Source organism: Nematostella vectensis, chromosome 2 (genome assembly GCF_932526225.1).
Source record: "Nematostella vectensis chromosome 2, jaNemVect1.1, whole genome shotgun sequence".
Classification (NCBI taxonomy): domain Eukaryota; kingdom Metazoa; phylum Cnidaria; class Anthozoa; order Actiniaria; family Edwardsiidae; genus Nematostella; species Nematostella vectensis.
The window spans coordinates 11,679,882-11,701,489 of record NC_064035.1 but is presented as its reverse complement, the minus strand read 5'-3'; the positions used below and the strand labels follow the sequence as shown (position 1 = coordinate 11,701,489).

General features: G+C 41.3%; 2 protein-coding genes across 4 annotated transcripts; both read left to right on the top strand.

The window, feature by feature from the left end:
- The first annotated feature begins 1,219 nt into the window (after nucleotides 1–1,219).
- On the top strand, nucleotides 1,220–5,262 carry LOC5514018 (EGF-like repeat and discoidin I-like domain-containing protein 3). The gene is made up of 4 exons (XM_001634219.3): nucleotides 1,220–1,553; nucleotides 2,662–2,773; nucleotides 3,079–3,416; nucleotides 4,246–5,262. Exons 1-4 carry the CDS (start codon nucleotides 1,245–1,247, stop codon nucleotides 4,387–4,389), a joined length of 903 nt encoding a protein of 300 aa, XP_001634269.3. The 5' UTR covers nucleotides 1,220–1,244; the 3' UTR covers nucleotides 4,390–5,262.
- Nucleotides 5,263–7,412: 2,150 nt separating this feature from the next.
- LOC5521118 (ATP-dependent translocase ABCB1) lies at nucleotides 7,413–21,215 on the top strand. Of its 3 annotated transcripts, XM_048723438.1 has the most exons (27): nucleotides 7,413–7,820; nucleotides 8,079–8,163; nucleotides 8,421–8,782; nucleotides 9,034–9,205; nucleotides 9,507–9,606; nucleotides 9,716–9,740; nucleotides 10,101–10,217; nucleotides 10,293–10,350; nucleotides 11,084–11,308; nucleotides 11,829–11,954; nucleotides 13,097–13,300; nucleotides 13,453–13,623; nucleotides 14,463–14,624; nucleotides 15,055–15,112; nucleotides 15,204–15,346; nucleotides 15,931–16,095; nucleotides 16,166–16,273; nucleotides 16,396–16,473; nucleotides 16,549–16,632; nucleotides 16,993–17,193; nucleotides 17,395–17,495; nucleotides 17,579–17,719; nucleotides 18,019–18,175; nucleotides 18,474–18,671; nucleotides 19,112–19,318; nucleotides 19,648–19,794; nucleotides 20,524–21,215. In XM_048723438.1, the coding sequence occupies exons 1-27, from the start codon at nucleotides 7,720–7,722 to the stop codon at nucleotides 20,734–20,736; spliced, it is 3,909 nt and encodes a 1,302-aa protein (XP_048579395.1). In that variant the 5' UTR covers nucleotides 7,413–7,719; the 3' UTR covers nucleotides 20,737–21,215. The 3 variants fall into 3 exon arrangements, with proteins under 3 accessions (XP_048579395.1, XP_048579394.1, XP_048579396.1); XM_048723437.1 differs by lacking the exon at nucleotides 9,716–9,740 and having other exon boundaries at nucleotides 9,507–9,631; XM_048723439.1 differs by lacking the exons at nucleotides 7,413–7,820; nucleotides 8,079–8,163; nucleotides 8,421–8,782; ... (1 more) ...; nucleotides 9,507–9,606; nucleotides 9,716–9,740 and adding an exon at nucleotides 9,767–9,849.
- Nucleotides 21,216–21,608: the final 393 nt, after the last annotated feature.

Here is a 21,608-nt window from a genome sequence, read left to right as displayed (position 1 = left end):
AGTAGTGTACATTGCCTTAGTATCGGGCCTTCAGGGTTTTAAGGATAGGAGATATTGAAGCTTTTTAAAGTCACGTGACCTATGACGTCGTTGAAATTGATTGACACTCGTCATCGAGGTCAGTGGTTGAGAAGTGTACATTGCCTGAGTATCGGGCCTTTGTTTTAATTTTTTTTTTATAATGCTTCAAAAAGTATTTCCTTCCACTTTCCCTTTGTCCATTCTGGTAATTCCACGGGGTTCATTTCGGGGACTCCTTGGGATCGTTTCGGGGCCCGGGATCATTTGGGGGACTTTTGGGGATCGTTTCGGGTCCTGGGATCATTTCGGGTCCTGTACAGTTCTCGTTCCCTTCGCGAACGAGCGAGTAAATGTTTGATGTACAAAGGTGTACTTAGGGGTGGACCATTAGAAATTTGCGGAGGGGGGGGGGGGGGGGGGATGGCAAATACAAAAAAACATCCTTGGCCGATTCTTTAAAAAAAAAAAACTTGCAGAACGTGACAGTGTTTTTCCTCACTTCTTGGCTTGCCAAGGCCATGACCTTTGTTCATTTTTTATTATATTTTTTTTTCGTGTGTAAATTCAAGTAGTGTTATTTATAACTGAAATTTATGAAATACAGATGTCCAAACCCAGAAAAAACAGCCACCATTTTTTTAATATAACAAATTTTAATCAAACCACTAAAACTAAAAAGACAACGCTTCTGCTTTGTTTCGGCTTCTTTATCTGCGAATCAATTCTAATGCGCATTTTTCAGTAAATCCGGTTTCCGTCTCTCTTTTATTTCCTATTTTCTTACTTTTAATTACTTACTTGCCCAATCCACTCGCCCGCCCGCTCGTTGCTTGCTTACTTGCTTGCTTGCATAAGAATAAAAAATGTAATGTCGATAAGCACGGAATTTAATCATCAGGCTAGATGGGTCGTGCTGAGATCCTGCGATGTATTAGTGGTTCCGAAGATAAATTCAATATTGTTAGATTTTACTGGAGCTTTCTTGAAAAGGAGAAGAAATGTTATCCTTCTAATGCTCTATCATTAGCACAAGCAACCGTGTTGTTTTAAAGAAATCTACCGTCGCATGTACGTAAAAAAATGAATTGCGAAGGCATCTTCAAAAGAAAATCAAAGTGATTAAATTATCTAATGAGATTTAAAATTAATTATTTCCTGCGCTTCATTAAAACCGCAAATATGAGTTACGATGGTTCACTTGTCCCGATGCGTTAGATTTGATTATGTACTTAAAGATATGGCTTTTTGTCGTTTCTATGTTGGGCTTTTGCGTTTGTAATCTCCAGAGATCATTCACCTGGTCCAAACAAAATGGCAAAAGGCTAAATGCCAAGATATATCGGAAGATTCGAGCTTATGATGATTTCGCGTGCGTCAACGAGTGTTCTCGGCTCTTGGAGTCGTGTCACTCCGTCAACTTCCTCAAGATCAGAGGCAAAGATGGCATGCATTCGTGTCATCTTCTTGATGTTGAGCAGCAAAAAGATGCTATTGAAGTCAGCGATCCCAAGTACGACTTTATCACGATACAGGTGGGCAAATATTGTTTTTTTGTGTGCCAGCTTTGCTTGCTTGCTTGCATTTTTGCATTAAGATTTTGATTTTCTGTTATTGATTATCGTCAGCTCTTCTTGCTGGCTAGCCGATCTATGGATCTATGGATTTATGGTTTGGGGAAGGTCTAGGTATCGGTTAACAGCTAAAATGAGCAATTTCCCTCAGTGTCATCAGTTATTTTTCTGATTCTCAAGCATTTTCGGCTAATAAAAGAAGTAGTTGCTTAAAAAACGTGTGCAATTATCAGTCAACAGTTATTCTAACAGCCTTTTCCTAGTTGATGATTAACCCCTTTCCATCCAGAGGTGGTAAAATTTACCTACACAAAATCGCTTGCTACTGAAAAATGCAAATCAGCCGAGTCTCTGATAAAACAATAGGCCTTCTTTTTAGGTTTCCCATTCGTAATATCAAGTACAGTTTGTCACTCTACAATTTTATCCACTTTGATTGAAAATAAAAACTCGGGTTCACAGAGGTCGAAACGAAAACAATAGACAAATCCCTTTGAGAGCCTCTGGTTTCCAGGCTATAGGTGGCTTGCTTGAGGCGTTTAACCGTTTTTTTTTTTCCCGTTTTTTTTTTATTCTGGCCGCGCTAGGTGGGGAGGAGGAAAGGACTATGAAGGGCACCGCAGCGCACTTTTCAAACTTTTGTCCTGTCAAAAGGGAGGTTTTCTTTATTTTTTATTTTATTTTATATCCTACAGAAGCTTATAATCATTTGAATACATTTTGATGCAGAAATCAGTGTTACAAATACTTAAAATACCTCACTGTCGAATCCGTTGTACCCTCGTTTTCAAAACACAATTTGTTTTGGTTTTCTGTTCCGTCAGTAAAACCATTCTGAGCCAATCAGAGTCTCGCTTTGTGCACTTCCCTTGCTATCCTCTGGACGAAAACCAGACAGTGTCGCGACAGAAAGCCAGGCAACTGCACTAGGCGAGAGATGGACAGGATCTGATTAGCTTAGAATAATTTGACTTACGGAACAGAAAATCCCAAAAGACAAAAACAAATCGATGTTTCGAAAATGCGTCGTCGCGATACAACGGATACGACAGTAGTTTTGATTTCTTAGAATCCGTGTCATCACAAGCCTTGTCTAAACAATGGAACCTGCCAGGAGACAAATGGATACGCATTCCACTGCACCTGCTCCCCAGGGTTTATTGGGAAACGTTGTGAGAAAGGTGACATAAAGGAAATAATTATCGCGAGTGACTAATTCAGAACGTTCGCAACGGAGAAAACACATAAATTGGTTCTAAAATGGTGATTTAGGTTGGCACGTAGCTAGACAAATATTAGATAATTTCTTATTGGAAGATCGTCTAAATATTACACTTTTTCCATGATGTTTCTCCCTCTCCACTCGGCACATCCTTGCTACACGTGCTTATTCGAAAGAAAAGATATAACCGTTTCCTTTTTTTAAAATACTCAATAAACAAATATAGTTAAATTCATGTCTTCATTTTTATTGTGTTTTGCATAGATTGTGCCGTCGCGTTAGGAATGGAGAATGGACGCATCCAAAACTCACAAATTACTGCCTCCTCTTATTATGCGGCTAACCATGAGCCGTGGCAAGCGCGTCTTAACAATCAAATGATCGATGGCGGCAGTGCCGGGTCCTGGTCACCTAGAACTAATACCATCGATGAATGGCTACAAGTCGACCTTGGTTCAGAGAACACCATCACCAAAGTTGCGACCCAAGGGAGACCGAATAGTCCTCATGGTCAATATAATCAGTGGGTCACGCGTTATGTGATACAGCATAGTCTAGATCATGCTACTTGGTCATTCTGCTTGGAGGGGGGCGTCATTAAGGTAGGCACAGTTTGAATATGAACTTACCGTAAATGACCTAATAAACGCCCGGTGCGCTTATTAAATCTCGATGGTCCGAGGGGGGGCGTTCATTAGATAGGAGGCGTTTATTAGAGAGGGGCGTTCTTTACAAACTCTGAAAATATTATAACAAATCCAACTGCAACCAAAATCAAAATTTTACCGAGGCAAAGTTAGCCACTGGATGATAAATCCAACAAAAGCAGGTGTTTTTTCTCATACTTTTCAATTGTGAAACACTAAACCTCGAAATTTTACCGAGGCGAGTGCCTCACTTGCCTCATGCTGGCTACGGTCCTGGCCAAATGCAGTAGGGTTCTAGTCTCAGCCAGAAACATTTTAAATTTTAGCATGCGTAGCAAGCGTTTACCGTGCGAGGAATGCAATGATTTAATGGTGCAAGTATGCGGAAACGAGAAGTAGGCTTTGTTATTCCTGGACTCTACACTGCGAGGACAAAACGAAAGAGAGCGGTACCCTCATTTTGAAATTTACATACATTGAACAAGACGCTACTCGCTTACCAGTGTTGATTAAGCAAGATGGCATGAAATTACCACTTATATTTCCGGAATTCCTATGTCGTTTGTTTTTAAGCTGGCAGGGAAGGGAGCGGGGGAGGGGAGGGGGCGTTTAATAGAGAGGGGCGTTCATTGCAAACTTGTAAGCTAAGGGGGGCGTTAATTAGATCAGAGGCGTTCTTTAGATAGGGGCGTTTATTAGGTCATTTACGGTATACACGTTCTCTGAATAGTCAAGTAAAAAGTTGGCTCTTGTTTAAGCCAAAATGTTCCTGTTAATTTTTTAGGAGTTCAAGGGAAACACGGATCAAGTTACAATGGTGCTTGTCTATCTTCCAGAGCCTGTCCTAGTCAGATATGTTCGATTTGTTGTCAAGGCGTGGAACGTTTTTATCTCGATGAAAGTAGAGCTCTACGGGTGTGATGGCTAACCAATTGACAATCATCGACCGCCCGACCAGTGATCCGGATTGTTAGTCTTCACCAGTCACACCAAACACTCGTAATCAATAATCAATTATACAACCACTCTCCATCAGCACCAGCAAATATTATATATAAATGTAAGTGTAAGGACAGGATATTACCAGATATAACACATGTTTCTTTTACAAACCATTACAAAACCGGTATCAATAATTATACCAAATCGCACTCCATCCAGCAAATATTATATAAATATTACTGTAAGTACAGGATATAACGAATGTTTGATAAAAAACATATATAATATAAACATATATATCTTTAATATTTTTTGACAGAATTACAGAATATGTTATATGTAATCGATAGTGTGTTGCAAATCATGTGGAACATGGAAACGAGGCTCACAATTTTTACACGTTGTTGAAAAGGGTAAGGCGCTAGGGCCGTTAGGGTCAGTCAAGGTCGCGTCTATAATACGGGGTTGTCGTCTAAATGGCATTCAGATGGTCATGTGTTTAATTCGACGTGAGCGCAAGCAATTTTGCTGGGAGGATTGGGGTAATCACGGTCTGTGTCTAAGCAGACTTTCGAAAAGACCCTAAGGGATAGCAGATTTTCTAGAGGGCCCTAAAGGGATAGCTTTTTTATACCCTAAGAGATGGGACGATCATGTGTGACATTCTTTTAGGAGGACACCCCCATCCCCCCTGGGAAAAGGTGTTAGGTGTGACGCAAGTATAACATCATGATAATAGGCCATACTCAAATACGGAGAGCAAAAGGCGTTCGGAGCGTATATATATAGGTTGTTTGTCACCGACACGTGTTATTTGAACTTGACCTGTCATGTGATCTTGTTTGTTCCGATTTATCGCGAAAACAATAAGCAAAAGTAGCACAGTAGCGCTAATAAATTACTAGTTATAAGCTAAAATTATAGTTATCAGAAATGAACCAAGAAAACTTGGTCACCTATTACATGGTCTAATTATTATGTTCTGGTTTTGTAGTTACTTCGATAAAAACTGCAAAATAAAGCAAAAATCGGTTCACATATTGTTAGGTTTTGGGCTACACGCATCGGTTGCCATCTCTTTTGGGCTCAGCTATGTGGTCATTTTTTCTTTGCGGTAACTTGGCGCCAAAGGAGTCTTTTCCAAGCTGTCTTGATCTTGGAGCGCCTGAGCGCTCGAATGTCTTCGTCCTCGAAGGAGAAAGCAGTTCGTTCTTCGCGCGGCTTGTAACCGGGTGTGAGGTGGTTAGTCCCTTGGCGACAGCTCTCGTCCCACATGGCTCACATCAGACGAGAGATCTCGTTCGGGGAATACTCGATCATGAACAGCGCTACATATCTATACTCCTCTTGCTCCATCACTGGGAGTTTTCGTCCCAGTCCCTGACTGTATTCGGACTTGACCTTCAAGGCTTTCTGGGTTATACAAGTGAGTGATTTCATTCCCATTTTCGTCAATAACTGTCTCCTTTAATCGGTGAAGTGAGAACTTTGGGATCTTGAATTTTTTTTAAGCAGCTCATGGTGGAACAAATGGTGACGTGTCACTCGACCAGCAGATACTAAGGCAATGAACTAAGGGAGTGCTCATTAATTACACCGAGGGGGGAGGAAGGAAGATTTTTACTCAAGACACCTTAAAATTTCAGAGCCCCCCTTTCATTGAAAACATTTTTTTCGGTGCCCCCCTTATAGAACCCCAGCTGGGCCGCCGCCGATAAGCACCATAGCACCGTATATAACTTTTCGTTTTTTTTTGTGGTCATCGTGCCGCGGCACCAGTTTGTTGCCTGCCCGCCTGCACACTTGCCCGCCTGCCCGCTTGCACACTTCGCGGTAAATTTACGTCAAGATTCATTTTATTGCGCACTATTTTTTCTAATAACATATTTTCAGATAATAGTTATGATAATAAAGATAATAAAGAAACAGAAAAGAATAGAGTGGCCGAGCCAGCATAGCTCCCGAGTTAGCCACTACCTATTATTTTGCCGTAACCCTTTTTTTTCTTTTTTTTTTTTTGCCCTGCCCCACCCCTTTTTACTTTAATATATTTCAGATTTTTTTCAACTTCTTTCCTCTTTTTCCTTTTTTTTCTCTGATATATTTCTATTTTTCTTTTGATTTCTTTGTTGTCATTTTTCAATTCTGAACCACCTTCACATTTCAGCATTGTTACTTTGTTACATTGTTTACTTTTCTTATATCTGAGCACGAAATATGTTATATGTATGTGCTCGACTATCACAGAAGAACAAAAGGCTAAAGGCGGCAATATATTATACATAGGTCACGGCAAAATTACTACACTTCTATAGCAACACGATGATTCCCAAAAGACACAAGCGTGAAAAAGACCCCGATCATTTTTAATCCATCTGGGCGAACTGTGCATGGCGTAACAGTATAAGACAGGCCTGGGATCCAGACCTCAGGTTCCTTTGTTTTGTACAGTTCGCTGGATAGCGGTGCTTGGGCCGAAATCACCAGCCTAGCCATAAAGCTTTTATAGCTGCTATACGACGTTTCAGCGTTGTCTGGAATTATGGTCTATTTCTCTTTAACGAGGGGCTCGTTTCTCGAAACACCCGATAATTCTCGGGCCCGAACACGTTTTATTCCTTAAATTTAAAAAGCTTGCTAATTCCTATAAAATTTATTGTATCTTAATGTGTTGAAATATGGTCAAACATCGTTTTTTACTACAAAGATTCATGTGAAGGATGATCCTCTTTATAGATTTATAGATTTTGATCTTTCACGAACTTCTTGGGCCCGAAATTCACATGACCTCGCAGTCACCCGAGACCTTTCGGGTTACCTTTTTGGCTTCAGCAAAACTTTCGAAAATAGCCTTTTGAGCCTCTAGCGCCCACCCCTACGCGGCTGGTTCGATTATCCTTCTAATATTTACTTTACTGGGAATTCTATGCTGTTTTTTCGGGATTACTGTGTTACAATATCACAGGAAGACCAACCGAACGAGGTGTTATATAATAAGGCCAGGCTACCTGGTACTTGGTAACAACCGTTTTCCAAACCAAAACAGAGCGAGTGTCATCAGCTTGGTCTTCCTTGTATTTTTCTCCCCCGCGTTTCACCCTTTTTGAAGCGAAGTATAATTTGACATACAGGCACGTTTTCGAGTGTGTTTATCACATGATTCTACGTAAACGTATTACTTGAGAGTTGTTCAGGCGTTCAACGTGTAAAAAATTCATACAAGTCTTCACAGTTGCAATCAGATATAAGCTTAAGTATAAACTTTTTCTGTGATGATGGCGGCTGTAAACCGGAAAATTCATAACACGAACTGAACATGGAAGACTCACCAAACGCAGAGCAGACTATGACAGTTGCTGTCAATAAGGGATTAGAAACCGAGACAGAAAACATCAACGGGAGGTCTTCAACTTCTGGGTAACTGTTGCATGGTTCGACACTAATACGAAATAGAAATTATAACTTACTTACTTATAAGAAGTATGTTTGTTTGCCTTGTTTCTTTGATCAGCATTTATGTATGTGTTTAAATTTTTATGCAAATAAGACCAAAACATCACTGCCCACGCAAAATGTTTGTCAACGAGCGAAAAGCCCAATAATTTCGATACTTTAGTGTGGGCTCTAAGAAAAAAAATTAAATTAAATCATTTTGAAACCATTTTTCCATTGCAGTGATGGGAGTAACAAAGATAAAAAGAAAGAAAGTGCAAAAGAGGAGAAAAAGGAGAAAATCGTTCAAGTTCCTCTTACGCAACTGGTAAGGATTCATAGAGTGAATTGCTGAATACTTTTTGAAGGCTATAATTTAAGTAAAATAGATCAGTTAGAATTATCTAGGCAAACATCTTATTGCAATTAAAATGGCTGAAAGTTGCCAATTGATAGGCATTTTAATAGGTTTTTGAGTAAGGTGCTTTGGCAAAGTTTTGTGACAAAACCTGTTTAAAAGCTAAAAATTCTTGCTGTTCCAAGTTAGAATTCACTTCTTATTGCAAACATCTTTTTTTTTCACAGTTCCGGTATGCTGGTGGAACAGACAAATTTCTCCTTATCATTGGTATATTTGGAGCTATTGCACATGGAATTGCAGCACCAATCCAGTTCATCATTTTTGGTGCTCTGATTGATAGCTTGGTGAATTTTGAGAAAGGAACAGTCTCAGACCTAAATGACAAAATGATAGAATTGGCTCTTTACTATGTGTATTTAGCTGTTGGCACACTATTTGTGGCGTACCTACAATCAGGAATGTTTACATATACTGCAGTCTTACAAGCTAAGAAGATTCAATGCAACTTTTTCCGTGCTGTGCTGCGTCAGGATATTGGATGGTTTGACACTTATGACTTGGGAGAGTTAAACAACAGGCTAACAGAGTAAGTAATCCCAGTGCGATTGCCACTTTAATTACTCTGTCACAGGGCTGTGAAAGAGTGATTAAAAGTGGCAAGGCACAAGTTACACATGTGCAGTGGAGGGGACCATTTAGTGATTAGCATTTCAATATGAGACACTGTATGTGTGTGGTCACCATTACCAACACCTAAACTTTTTTCCCTTGTATTGGGACAATATATCAACATCTCCATCTTCCTGATTGTCCTTGCCATCTGATTATCTCTGTCAGGGATGTGCGCAAAGTGAAGGAGGGGCTTGGCCACAAGGTTGGCCTTGCAATCCAGTACACCGTCACCTTCATTGCATCGTTTGTCATTGGTTTTGTGTACAGCTGGAAGCTTACATTGGTCATGATGTCCCTGACCCCACTCATGGTGATTGCTGGAATGATCATTGGAAAGGTGGGTTGTTTTTAGAATATAAGCCAAAACCAACAAGACTAATGAAAATAACAGGCATGTACAGCGGAGAGCTCCTCTTACCCTTTGTTATCTGCATGCCTGTTATTTTGACTTTGTTGAGTATAGAGCTCTGTTATATAATTTCCCCTGCTTAATTCAAAGACTGATACATTTAAATATTTTTTCCTAGTAATTCCATAAGGTCTGGCTAAGCAAGCGGGGTAAGAGGGAGGGACCAGGTTTGTTGTTTATAGTGGTTTATGGTCGTAACCATGTTCTTCTTATTTTTTTATGGTCCTAGGTAATGACTGTCTTTACAAACAAAGAGCTAAATGCATATGCCAAGGCAGGAGCAGTAGCTGAGGAAGTTCTCTCATCTATACGCACAGTGGCAGCATTTGGTGGAGAAGGGAAGGAGTACATCAGGTATGGGTTAGTACTGTAGAAAGGGCATAGAACCTCAGGCGGCTGAGGAAGTTCTCTCATCTATACGCACAGTGGCAGCATTTGGTGGAGAAGGGAAGGAGTACATCAGGTATGGGTTAGTACTGTAGAAAGGGCATAGAACCTCAGGCGGCTGAGGAAGTTCTCTCATCTATACGCACAGTGGCAGCATTTGGTGGAGAAGGGAAGGAGTACATCAGGTATGGGTTAGTACTGTAGAAAGGGCATAGAACCTCAGGCAGCCACCAATGTCCTGTAAGAGGCACAGCCACTACAGAGGGACACCTAACAACTGGACTACCTTGCTAAGCCAAATGGTACAGGGGGTGGAAGGAGTTTTGATATATAGGCAGGAGCCTATACATTTTTCCAGCACCCCAAGTTGTCTCAGAGATGGTTTTCTGGTCTTTATAAATGTGGTTTATTGGTTTTTATTGGTTTTGCTCTGTAGATATGACTCCTTTCTTGATGAAGCCAGGTCATTTGGGACCAGAAAAGGTCTAGCATCTGGCCTCGGTTTTGGCTTTTTCTACATCATCATGTTTGGCAGTTATGCATTGGCATTTTGGTGAGCTAAAGCATCTTAAATATTGTTGTCACACCTTAAGACCTGAAAATAATTTCAACTGTTTTTCTCTCAAAGGTATGGTGGTGCAGTTCTTGTTGTAGATGGTAATCTTAATAGTGGTGATTTGTTTGTGGTGAGTGTCCTGCATCTACTCATATCAATTATCTTTTTAGAATTTTATTGCATCATCATGAATGTTTCATGCCGCTGAACTCACAGGTAGCTCAGGCTCACGGCGAGTGTAGGTTTATTACAGAGTTAGTATGAGTGAACAAATTTCATTGAAATAAATATTCTGATTTGAAAATAAAACAGTAGCATGACGTTGCTGCTACTCAAACCCGCCATTATTTGCCATTCTAAGCTGTTTTAGCCACTGAAAATTTTTCCTGTCGCCTTCTGTATATAAAATAGACAAGGTTGCAAACTCCGACAACTGCAAAATTCCAAAGTGCTCAACAAATCCACCAATCCTTTGGAAATCCAGACTTTCACGGCAAAAAAAAAAACTCGCAGAATCATAGCACACATATTTAACTTTCCAACCATACCTTTTTATCGTCTGTTTGTCCCCGTTTTGCCATTTGAGTGGCGAGGATCTTTCGTTTTAATTTGAAAATATTCGTGATAGTGATAGCGACGCTCGATGGGCCGTTCGTGGATAAAAAGACAATACACGCTATGCCACTTTGTGTCCACTTTGCTCACCCATTCATTATCCCATTTGTAAATAATGTTGTGATTATCTTAGATAGCGAATCAGATCATGTGTTTTTAGGTTATTGTAAAGAATAATACTACAGTACTCTGTATTTCATCTATGTGAGTGCTACAGTATGTCATTTATGTGATGCATCTCTTCCTAGGTATTCTTTGCTGTAATGATTGGTGCCACCCAGCTTGGACAGGCAGGACCAAACATTGAGGCTATAGCCACTGCCAGGGGTGCAGCACATGAGCTCTTTGCTATCATCGATAGAGTTCCACCCATTGACAGCAGCTCTGAGGCGGGAGCCAAGCCTGGTAATGTGACGGGTGATGTCACATTTAATGATATTCATTTCTACTACCCTTCTCGAAATGAGGTCAAGGTAATCATGTATTCTCAATATTATTTAAGCAGATTAAAGCCGCATTGTCACCAGTATACTTCCAGTCGATTACCTAACAATCTCTGTTGATTTTAATGGAAAATGTAAAAAATATTTCAAAATTGTGAAAGCAAAGTGTCAATTGGAAGTTTTTTTTGATTGATAATTTACCTTAGCAGATGGCCTGTTAAATAGTGCGGATTCTAATAAAATTTTACTACATTCATCCTATTGTCTTTTAACAGTTGAGGTTTCCGTTGGACCTCCAAAAGTTTAACTTGTGACAATGCAGCTTTAACAAATTGATTGTGATTTTCCATCATGTTGTCTTTGCCATTTTGAATATCTCTGAGAAAAATGGCTTGGCATACTTGATAGTTTGGTTTGGTAAAGTATTTCACTTTTCCCATACAAATGCTGAATAGTTTGAGTTTTCATAGCATTGGGTTTGATGGTTGTGTCAATAGTAGTTGGCTAGGTACTGCACAATATAATACTTGACACCATGTTGCCCATACAGGTGCTGAATGGTTTGAGTCTGACTGTGAGAAGTGGTCAGACTGTTGCACTGGTTGGCGAGAGTGGCTGTGGCAAAAGCACTGTTATCAAGCTTATTCAGCGATTCTATGACCCAGAAAATGGATCTGTAAGTAAACGTTTCATGAAATGTTTAACCGTCAAAAAGCATATCATATGTTCAAACAGAGCTTCTGGAATTATGCGCTTGTGCGGAAGCGCATAATTTGGCTTTTTCTGCGTAATCCACAAAACGCTTAATTTGGCTTAATTTTGAAAGACAGATCATTTAATTGCACAGCTGATGTGTTCTTTTAGGTTTCTTACCCTCGTAAAAAAGACAAATATTCTTCGTAAGAGTGCGGTATTTCGAACTGAATTTTGAAAACAACAAATAAAATGATAGGCATTCTTTTGCTATTAAGCTGCGAAGGCCTTTCCCTGGGTACCAGGATCTCCAGACTTCTCTCGTCCAGTGATGCTCAGCCAGACGAGCGGAGCTTCAAGTTATTTCGTGTTTTCCTTCTGTACAAAATGTAGTTTGACGTTATAGTTGATATTCCGTGTAATTAGCGCGTAATTCAGTAATGAATCGCGAAAATTTTAATTAAAAAGCATTACTGTGCAATTCCGCTTAGTTTAGCCAAAAAAATCGCATAATTTTGAGGTCTTTTCCGCGTAATTCCATAAAAGCCCTGTTCAAAAGCCATATCAAAACTTCCAGCTTACTTTAAAAAATGTCTACATTACTTCTCTGCCTGCTTATCCTTAGGATTATTGCAAAACACATCATGCATTTTAGATCACATTTACCAATATTGCATATTTTTGTCATGTTTTTGTATCTTCTCTCTCAGTTTGATTTTGATAGTATTTTGGTGTGTCAATGACTGAAGAATCAAAGCTGGTTTCCACAAGATGACAATAAGAGCTGTATGACTAGAAAAACAAAAGACAAGCTGTAGAATAACTAGGTGGCGAATAAATTAATAAAATGTTTAAATGGTATGTGTTACGCCTCTGTGAGAATAGAATGGTTTTGCTGACGTTTCGAGGTTTAGCCCTTCGTTTGAGAAAATGACAAAGGCCTAATGCTTGAATTGTCAACAAAACCACTCTATTTTTACTGAGGCATGAAACATGCAATGAAAACCAACATGTTGTTGGAATCCATGAGTCCGTAACCAATGGGAGAACACACACAGAGAGAATGAGAGTGATTAACAATTGTGAAATTTAGATATCACAGGATGTATTACCCATGTCTCTCAGGTCTGCTTGGACGGTACAGATATCCGGTCACTTAACCTGCATTGGCTGAGACAGCGCATCGGAGTAGTCAGTCAGGAGCCTGCCCTATTTGCGACTACTATTGCAGAGAACATTCGCTATGGTCAGGACGGTGTCACTCAGGCAGAAATAGAACAAGCAGCGAAAATGGCTAACGCCCACGACTTCATCACTAAACTACCAAAGGTGACTTAATTTAAAACAAAAATAAAAATATATATATCTTCTTTGTCTCAATCCTTATTTCCCACTCCCCCTAGTCTTTCTTAGAGCCTTTTAGGCAGGTTAGGTTGATCACTCCGATACGATAACATGGTTATTTTTTTGTCCTTCCACAGGGTTACGAGACAGTGGTTGGTGAGCAAGGATCTCAGCTCAGTGGGGGACAGAAACAGCGTGTAGCCATTGCACGTGCCTTGGTGCGCAATCCCCGCATCTTGATCCTAGATGAGGCAACTTCAGCCCTGGACACTGAGAGTGAGCGGGTAGTCCAGGCAGCATTAGACAAGGTCAGTCCAGACAGTCTTAGACAAGGTCAGTCCAGACAGTCTTAGACAAGGTCAGTCCAGACAGTCTTAGACAAGGCCAGTCCAGACAGTCTTAGACAAGGTCAGTCCAGACAGTCTTAGACAAGGTCAGTCCAGACAGTCTTAGACAAGGCCAGTCCAGACAGTCTTAGACAAGTCCAGACAGTCTTAGACAAGTCCAGACAGTCTTAGACAAGTCCAGTCCAGACAGTCTTAGACAAGGCCAGTCCAGACAGTCTAAGACAAGGCCAGTCCAGACAGTCTTAGACAAGTCCAGTCTAGACAGTCTTAGACAAGGCCAGTCTAGACAGTCTTAGACAAGGCCAGTCCAGACAGTCTTAGACAAGGCCAGTCCAGACAGTCTTAGACAAGGTCAGTCCAGACAGTCTTAGACAAGGCCAGTCCAGACAGTCTTAGACAAGTCCAGTCCAGACAGTCTTAGACAAGTCCAGTCTAGACAGTCTTAGACAAGGCCAGTCCAGACAGTCTTAGACAAGGCCAGTCCAGACAGTCTTAGACAAGTCCAGACAGTCTAAGACAAGGTCAGTCCAGACAGTCTTAGACAAGGTCAGTCCAGACAGTCTTAGACAATGTCAGCCCCGACAGTCTAAGGTCAGTCCAGACAGTCTTAGACAATGTCAGTCCCGACAGTCTAAGGTCAGTCCAGACAGTCTTGGACAAGGTCAGTCCAGACAGTCTTAGACAAGTTCAGTCCAGAAAGTCTTAGACAAGGTCAGTCCAGACAAGTGACCAGGCCGAGGCTATGCTGACCAGTGCGATTATTTGCTCAGTGCGATTACTTGCGTCTGCTGTGTTAATAGGCGCGTGAGGGTCGTACTACCCTGGTGATCGCCCATCGCTTATCCACTGTGCGGAATGCAGACATGATCGCTGCCATTCATAATGGGGTGGTGGTGGAGACGGGCTCCCATGCCGAGTTGATGGCCACTGATGGCGTCTACCGACAACTTGTCACCTTACAGGTAAATCAATCAAAATGCGCGTTCTTATGAGTTTCCCTTGAAGTGGATTTTGTACAAAGGCTAAATTCTCTGCATAGGGGTGGTTAGAATGTCAAAATGTCATCTATAAAATTAATTTTTGTTGGCTTGTTTCTCTGACTGTAGAGGTGTCAGACAAGGCACACACCGGACCCACACTTTTTAACTCTATGAAAACTTTATGAAACGTGATAAATGTGAAACAGCGCAAGAACAGAGGCTTATAATGACGCTGTTTCCTATGGGCTTAACGATAATTTACGTTTGGCAGTGCCAACACTTGGGTTTTAGGTCAAGGCCCACAATTCTTGGTTTTAGGTCAAGGCCCACGATATTTTAGAGACCCACGGGATGTCTTTGAGTCTTGTCTTGAGTTTGACATTAATATACATGTATGGTCCTTTTACTTTAGGCATTTGAAGAAGAGGGAGACGAGGCTGCAGAAGACGTTGATGATGTTAAAACCAAAGGTGAGAGATGTAACTTGAGCATTTTTATGTCAGATGCGGGATATTCAAAATCTCAAAAATGCTAAATGGTGTGATGCTGTCGATATTTTAGAGACCACTGCAGCGATCAAGTTTGTGCGCAGTATGTCCATCAATAGCGATGATACGCCGAGTCATCTCGACCGCAGAGTATCCCTTCGAGCGTCTCAAAGGATTTCTTCTGCACTGCGCCGGACTACTAGCCACGGTGAGAAGGTCAGTTGGGAGAGATTTCACGTAATTCTCAATTTTTTTTAGGAAAAGTACTGTTAAGTTTTATTTTCCTAAATACGCCTAACTTCGGACAATTGACTCTAATTTCAAAAGTCAGTTGTATCCCTCGTAGACTGCATTTAGTAGCACGGACGTCATCTGCTTCAAACTCGTACCCAGTCGCCAAAATGAGAAGAAACTTAGAAGGGATTATGTTTCCCTTATTCCTTCTTAGTTTCTTCTCATTTTGGCGACTGGGTACGAGTCTGATCTGCTTTGCCAACATCATTATAATCAACTTTAGCTTCAGACACAAACTTTGCACATTAGTTCTTCCCTTTCTGTCGAAGTCTGTCGCCATCCCATGAAAAATTGTTAGCTAGACATTTCCAAAGTCCTTTGTTCGTGCTCTTTGAAATTGGAAAGGAAGAAATCAACGTCATTATTTTTCGCGGCAATATGCTTATTAAAATCGAAACCGTGCAAATACCCACTAGATCGCGATTACGCAAAATCTAAAAAAGCGACTTGGAGCATACAACTTACCTGTAAACTGTTTCATTATTTTCTCCGATTTTTCTCCACAGGGAAAAGAGAAGATTGTAGAGGAAGAAGTGGAGCCAGCACCCTTCTTACGCATCCTGAAACTAAACTCTCCAGAGTGGGTTTTCATCGCGATTGGTGCCCTGTCCGCCATGGCAAATGGATTCCTGCCTCTCGGATTCGCGCTTTGTCTCGGTGAAATACTTACCGTAAGTATACGCTTCGTCTGAGGTCACCTATGAATCCAGATATGACGTCTGTTTTTTTCTTTTATTTAAGGTATTCACCATAACCGACCAGAAGGACAAGGCGAAGGAAGAAGCGACATTTTGGGCGCTAATGTTTCTGGCAATGGGAGGAATCAGTTTTTTTACTCAGCTTTTTCAGGTAAAATTAAAGCCAGTTCCTAGAAAATACTAGAAAATAAAAATCCATAAATGTTCTGTGAGATACAAAACACAAAACAGTTTTATGCCCTATGTGCTAATTGAGATATATTTTGCTTTCAGAATTACATGTTTGCATTGTCTGGCGAAGCGCTTACTGTTAGGCTTAGGCGCATGTCCTTGAAAGCATTACTGCGTCAGGTATGTACCGTGGGCTTATCCCCGACAATTGCGCAGAAAATCATCCAAAACAAGATTTTTATCATCGTTTTACAGGAGATAGCCTTCTTTGACGACCCGTTGCATTCTACAGGGGCTCTCACGACAGCGCTGGCGACCCATACGTCTGATGTCAAAGGGGTATAGTAAAGCAAAAGTCAAGTGTTGTGTAGTCTTCAATAAGCCGGATACGTGGATAGCATAATGGGACCTTTACACCCAGAACCATTAGAACTCAGCCTCTTAAGGCATACTATTAAGGAGTTTATTAGTCACTTTTGCGATTAAGTGCAAGCTATCTTTTATTAACAGGCTCTTGGAACGAATACCTTTACTAATGCAACATTCTTCCGAATACGACGCCCTACTAACCGATCATTTTTGCTATCCACTAGACTTCAAGTTCTCTGTTACTTACAAACTACGGGCCTTTTATACTTGAAACTTGTATTTTTACGAATACTACGTCACATTGCAAATCGTTATTTTGCTATCCGCCAGGCTGCCGGCTCTCGTTTAGGGACCATCGCAACTGGCATCTCAACAGTTATAGCTTCCGCTATCTACGCCTTCATCAACGGCTGGAAGCTGACTCTCGTTGTGATCGCCTTTGTACCATTTCTTGCTATCGGTGGCGTTCTAGAGATCAAGGGGTACACTGGAGATACTGGAGGTCAAAACGACTACATAGAGTCGGGGAAGGTTTGTTCTACCGTCTTGTCGTGATCTTATTTACCAGTATACTGTTACTGTTACGGTAGCAACAGCGGCACCATAAAGAGTGCCATAAAGTCATAGCACATTACAACTCTCGTGGTAGCATATCGTAAGTCCAACGACAAAACATCGTAGCTTGCTCTGTTGCACAACATATTCACCATCACTGCTCTCCTTATATTTTAGGTTGCTGTAGAAGCTTTTGAGAACGTGCGAACGATCGCTATACTGGGAAGGGAGAAAACATTCTTCGAAAGATACGCCCAGACACTAGTCAGGCCTCATAGGTGAGAGATACGTCTAGCCTCATAGAAAGGAGATAGATTGACTAGATTAGAAAGACTAATGTATCATCCTTGTTACCTTCTAGGGCTGCCGTCGTCCGTGCACATTTATTTGGTGCCGGGTATGGCGTGACGGAAGCGATCATGTACTTCTGTTTCGCCGCGTGTTTCCGGTACGGTGCACATCTGATGGTCGAAAAAGAGATGACCATGGAGGAAGTTATGAAGTAAGGGCACAGTCTTATAGACATAATCTGGACTCTACGGTATTGCCTGATATGAATATTTCATTTGTTTGTTGAGTTCTTTGAATTATTTGATCTCAACAGACTTCAGCTTTTGACTGAAACTTTAATTCTATGAAAGATCAGAGGGTACTACATTCCAATCGACAAATATTGAAATCATAAATAAAGATCTAATGACATTGTCCGAAGTTTCATAATCGTAACTATAAAGTCCAAAGAGAAATCGCCATGGCTGTAATGGTACTTCTAAAGCTAATGAGAATTCTTCTTTTCGTCAGGGTGGTCATGTGCATCATGATTGCCGGAATGGTTGCTGGAGAGCTTTTCGCCTTCTCGCCTGACTATCTCAAGGCCAAAGTGGCAGGTGCCAGGATCTTCAAGCTTGTTGACCGCATCCCAGTCATTGATAGCGCATCCGACGAGGGCCTTACCCCTGTAAGTAGTGGTCTGTTTTTAAATAATTACTAATTACGTAATTGGTCCTGCTGTAAAGCTTCCACGGTCAGTTTCGTTGTTTTGAAACTGTTTTTAAAGCTAAAAAACAAAACAAAAAAACTTGCCTACACCGCCTCTGGCTCAACTCACCGGACCCTATTCCTTGTCAACACCTCCCTTCGCCGCCACCGCGTCTGGCTAACTCACCGGAAGAATTAGAAATGCACGACAAGTGAGAAGGATGCATTACCGCACCCACTATGATGACCATGCGCCGAATCTCTATCTTTTCCTTCAGTCCACAGTTCAGGGAACATTGCAAATGAGAAGTCTTCGGTTCCGATACCCTGCCCGCCCAGACGTGAAGGTGCTGCGTGGCTTAAGCCTGGAGGTGAAGCAAGGACAGACGCTAGCTCTTGTCGGTCCCAGTGGCTGTGGAAAGAGCACGACCGTCTCGCTGTTAGAGCGCTTTTATGATCCCGAGGAGGGCAAAGTGGTAAGAATAAGATATGTCCATCCTTAAAATCACCCTTCAACGTTTGTATTTTTTCTGTGCCTATCGTGCAATAAAAACCGTAATTATGAGATTCTGACAGCAACTCGCACGTCTGGTCTGGGAAGTCCCTCAATTAAACACCACCGTTTATTTACTTTATGTGCTTGACGTTTACCCGGTGTGTGTAGCCTACGGTACAAGATTTCATTAGTACAATAGACTGTGTTGTAGGCAACTCTGTTTGATGTTGGCATTGGGGATATACACCTACCAGAGTGCTGAACTTGAGGTGTGTGTCACACGGCAAGCTTAATTTCATTGACATACATGATTTTTTTTTTCAACTGGTGTTTGATGTTCGCCAATGTTGGCCCATGTTTACCGGTAATGTTTTACTTTGATTGTTCAATGTTTCAATTGATATTGACCATGTGTTTTAGGCTGTTGATAATAGGGACGTTCGCCAGCTGAACATCAAGTGGCTTCGCTCCAAAATCGGCATTGTGTCGCAAGAACCGGTCCTGTTCGGGTACAGCATCGCGCAGAACATCGCGTATGGAGATAACAGCCGTGAGGTATCCATGAAGGAGATAGAGACTGCAGCCAGGGCCGCCAATATTCACGACTTTATCAGTGGACTGCCTAAGGTATTTTTTTTTTCACATCGTGCACGTACGTATCTTATTTGGCAGTTGATTCCTCAAGATGATAACAGATGGAGTTTTTCAGGTGTTATCATTTCTTCACACATCCTTGGGTTTAAAAAAAGGACATAAAATCCCGGGAAGTGCGGTGAAGTGTGCACCTTTATTGTTTTTTGACAAAGAAATTTAACCTTCTTGTAGCGGACGCTTTATACGTGTGGTTGCCGTATTTTTGTTGACCTCCATACGAGTCCGTTGCAAGGGTTCTTGCGACAACGTGGCATGCCGCTTTGCCGGACATTCATTTTTATTAGGATATTTTGTACATTCAGGGCTACGAGACAGAAGTTGGAGACAAAGGCACACTGCTCTCTGGTGGTCAAAAACAGAGAATCGCTATTGCGCGTGCGCTGGTCAAGAACCCGCCTATACTACTTCTGGACGAAGCCACATCAGCACTGGACACTGAAAGCGAGAAGGTAAGGACATGTCCACACTGGGCACAGAGAGTAAGATAGTAAGGTCATGTCAACACTGTACCCAGAGAGCAAGCAGGAAAGGTCATGGCCACACTGTACCCAGAGAGCAAGCAGGTAAGGTCATGGCCACACTGGGCACAGAGAGCAAGAAGGTAAGGTCATGGTCACACTGGGCACCGAGACCAGAGGGTGATAGCGAGAAGGTTAGGGCATCACCACGCTGTACAGAGGGCAAGATAGTAAGGTCATGTCCACACTGTACACAGAGAGTGAAGACGTAAAGTCATGTCCACACCTTACACAGAGAGCAAGTAGGAAAGGTCATGGCCTACACTGTACAGAGAGCGTTTAAAGGTCATGGCCTACACTGTACAGAGAGCGTGGAAAGATCATGGCCTACACTGTACAGAAAGCGTGGAAAGGTCATGGCCTACACTGTACAGAGAGCGTGGAAAGATCATGGCCTACACTGTACAGAAAGCGTGGAAAGATCATGGCCTACACTGTACAGAAAGCGTGGAAAGGTCATGGCCTACACTGTACAGAGAGCGTGGAAAGGTCATGGCCTACGATGTAGAGAGCGTGGAAAGATCATGACCTACACTGTACAAAGAGCGTGGATGGCCATCATGGGCACAGTACACAAAACACAGTTCTTGTTAACTTGGAACATGTAAAAAAGGATGTATCACTGTAGATGTTAATATCCCTGACACATCTTCTTTGTAGGTTGTCCAGGACGCCTTGGACGCTGCTAGTGAGGGTCGTACAGTGATCATGATCGCACATCGCCTCTCCACCGTCAAGAATGCAGACGTGATCTGTGTCATTGACCATGGGCGCGTAGCAGAGCATGGCACACACCAGGAGTTGATGGCCATGAACGGAATATACACCGGGCTAGTTACTGCACAGATGGTCACTACAGAAAATCCCGCGTGATATATGACTATACTAAGCCGAGCTCATCTGCAGACAGTAACAAGAGTAAACTTGTTAGCCGTTTTAATCCTCAATTTTACGCAGGTTTTTAATGTATTTAAGTATTTGTAAATATATTTATACTTTAAGTAATCCAATAACACTACATAGAACATTTCCCAGAACTTCTCATATTATTCACCATTAAGTCTACTTTCTGAGAACTACAGTATACGTTGTTTTGAGCAATATTTAAATATTTTTAAGTGTAAATGTTTGTAGATATATTTTTCAAGATATGTATAAGCTATTTAAAACAGTTATGAAACTGATGTACTCAAAATTTTCTTTTAAGTATTTAAAATATTTTATTTATATTTTAAGTAAACGTTTCATTTTGTTTATAATGAGTATAAGTATGAGTGCTGACTACTCATTAGTAGTTCAGCTTCAGGGATGTGTAATTAAATTGTTGTGAATAAAATGCTAGTGTGCTTTAACGTCTTGATCTTTTTTTATATTTTTTTTACTCATAAAATAGACCACCTATTATTGTCGGTTTTAAATGTTGCATTCAGAAAATGTCTAATACTGTTTTTTCAATAAAAAGTACATGGTCTCTTTTTTAAACAAAATATTGTGCCTCTGCAGAATGTTCCTTCTCTGTGCAACCATTCCTTTCTAATAACATGGAACTAAATGGAACACTCACCTAAATGAAACTTGAATACTAGTACAGCGACAGGCCATTAACACCACATTGGATGATTCTCAGCACAGGGGCGGCGAAAGAGGAGGGGCAGGGGGGGGGGTTAAACCAACGGGTTTCAAGTGGTATATATGCAACCGACAACAAATTTGTTGAACAGTATAAAATCCCTGCGTTCTTATAA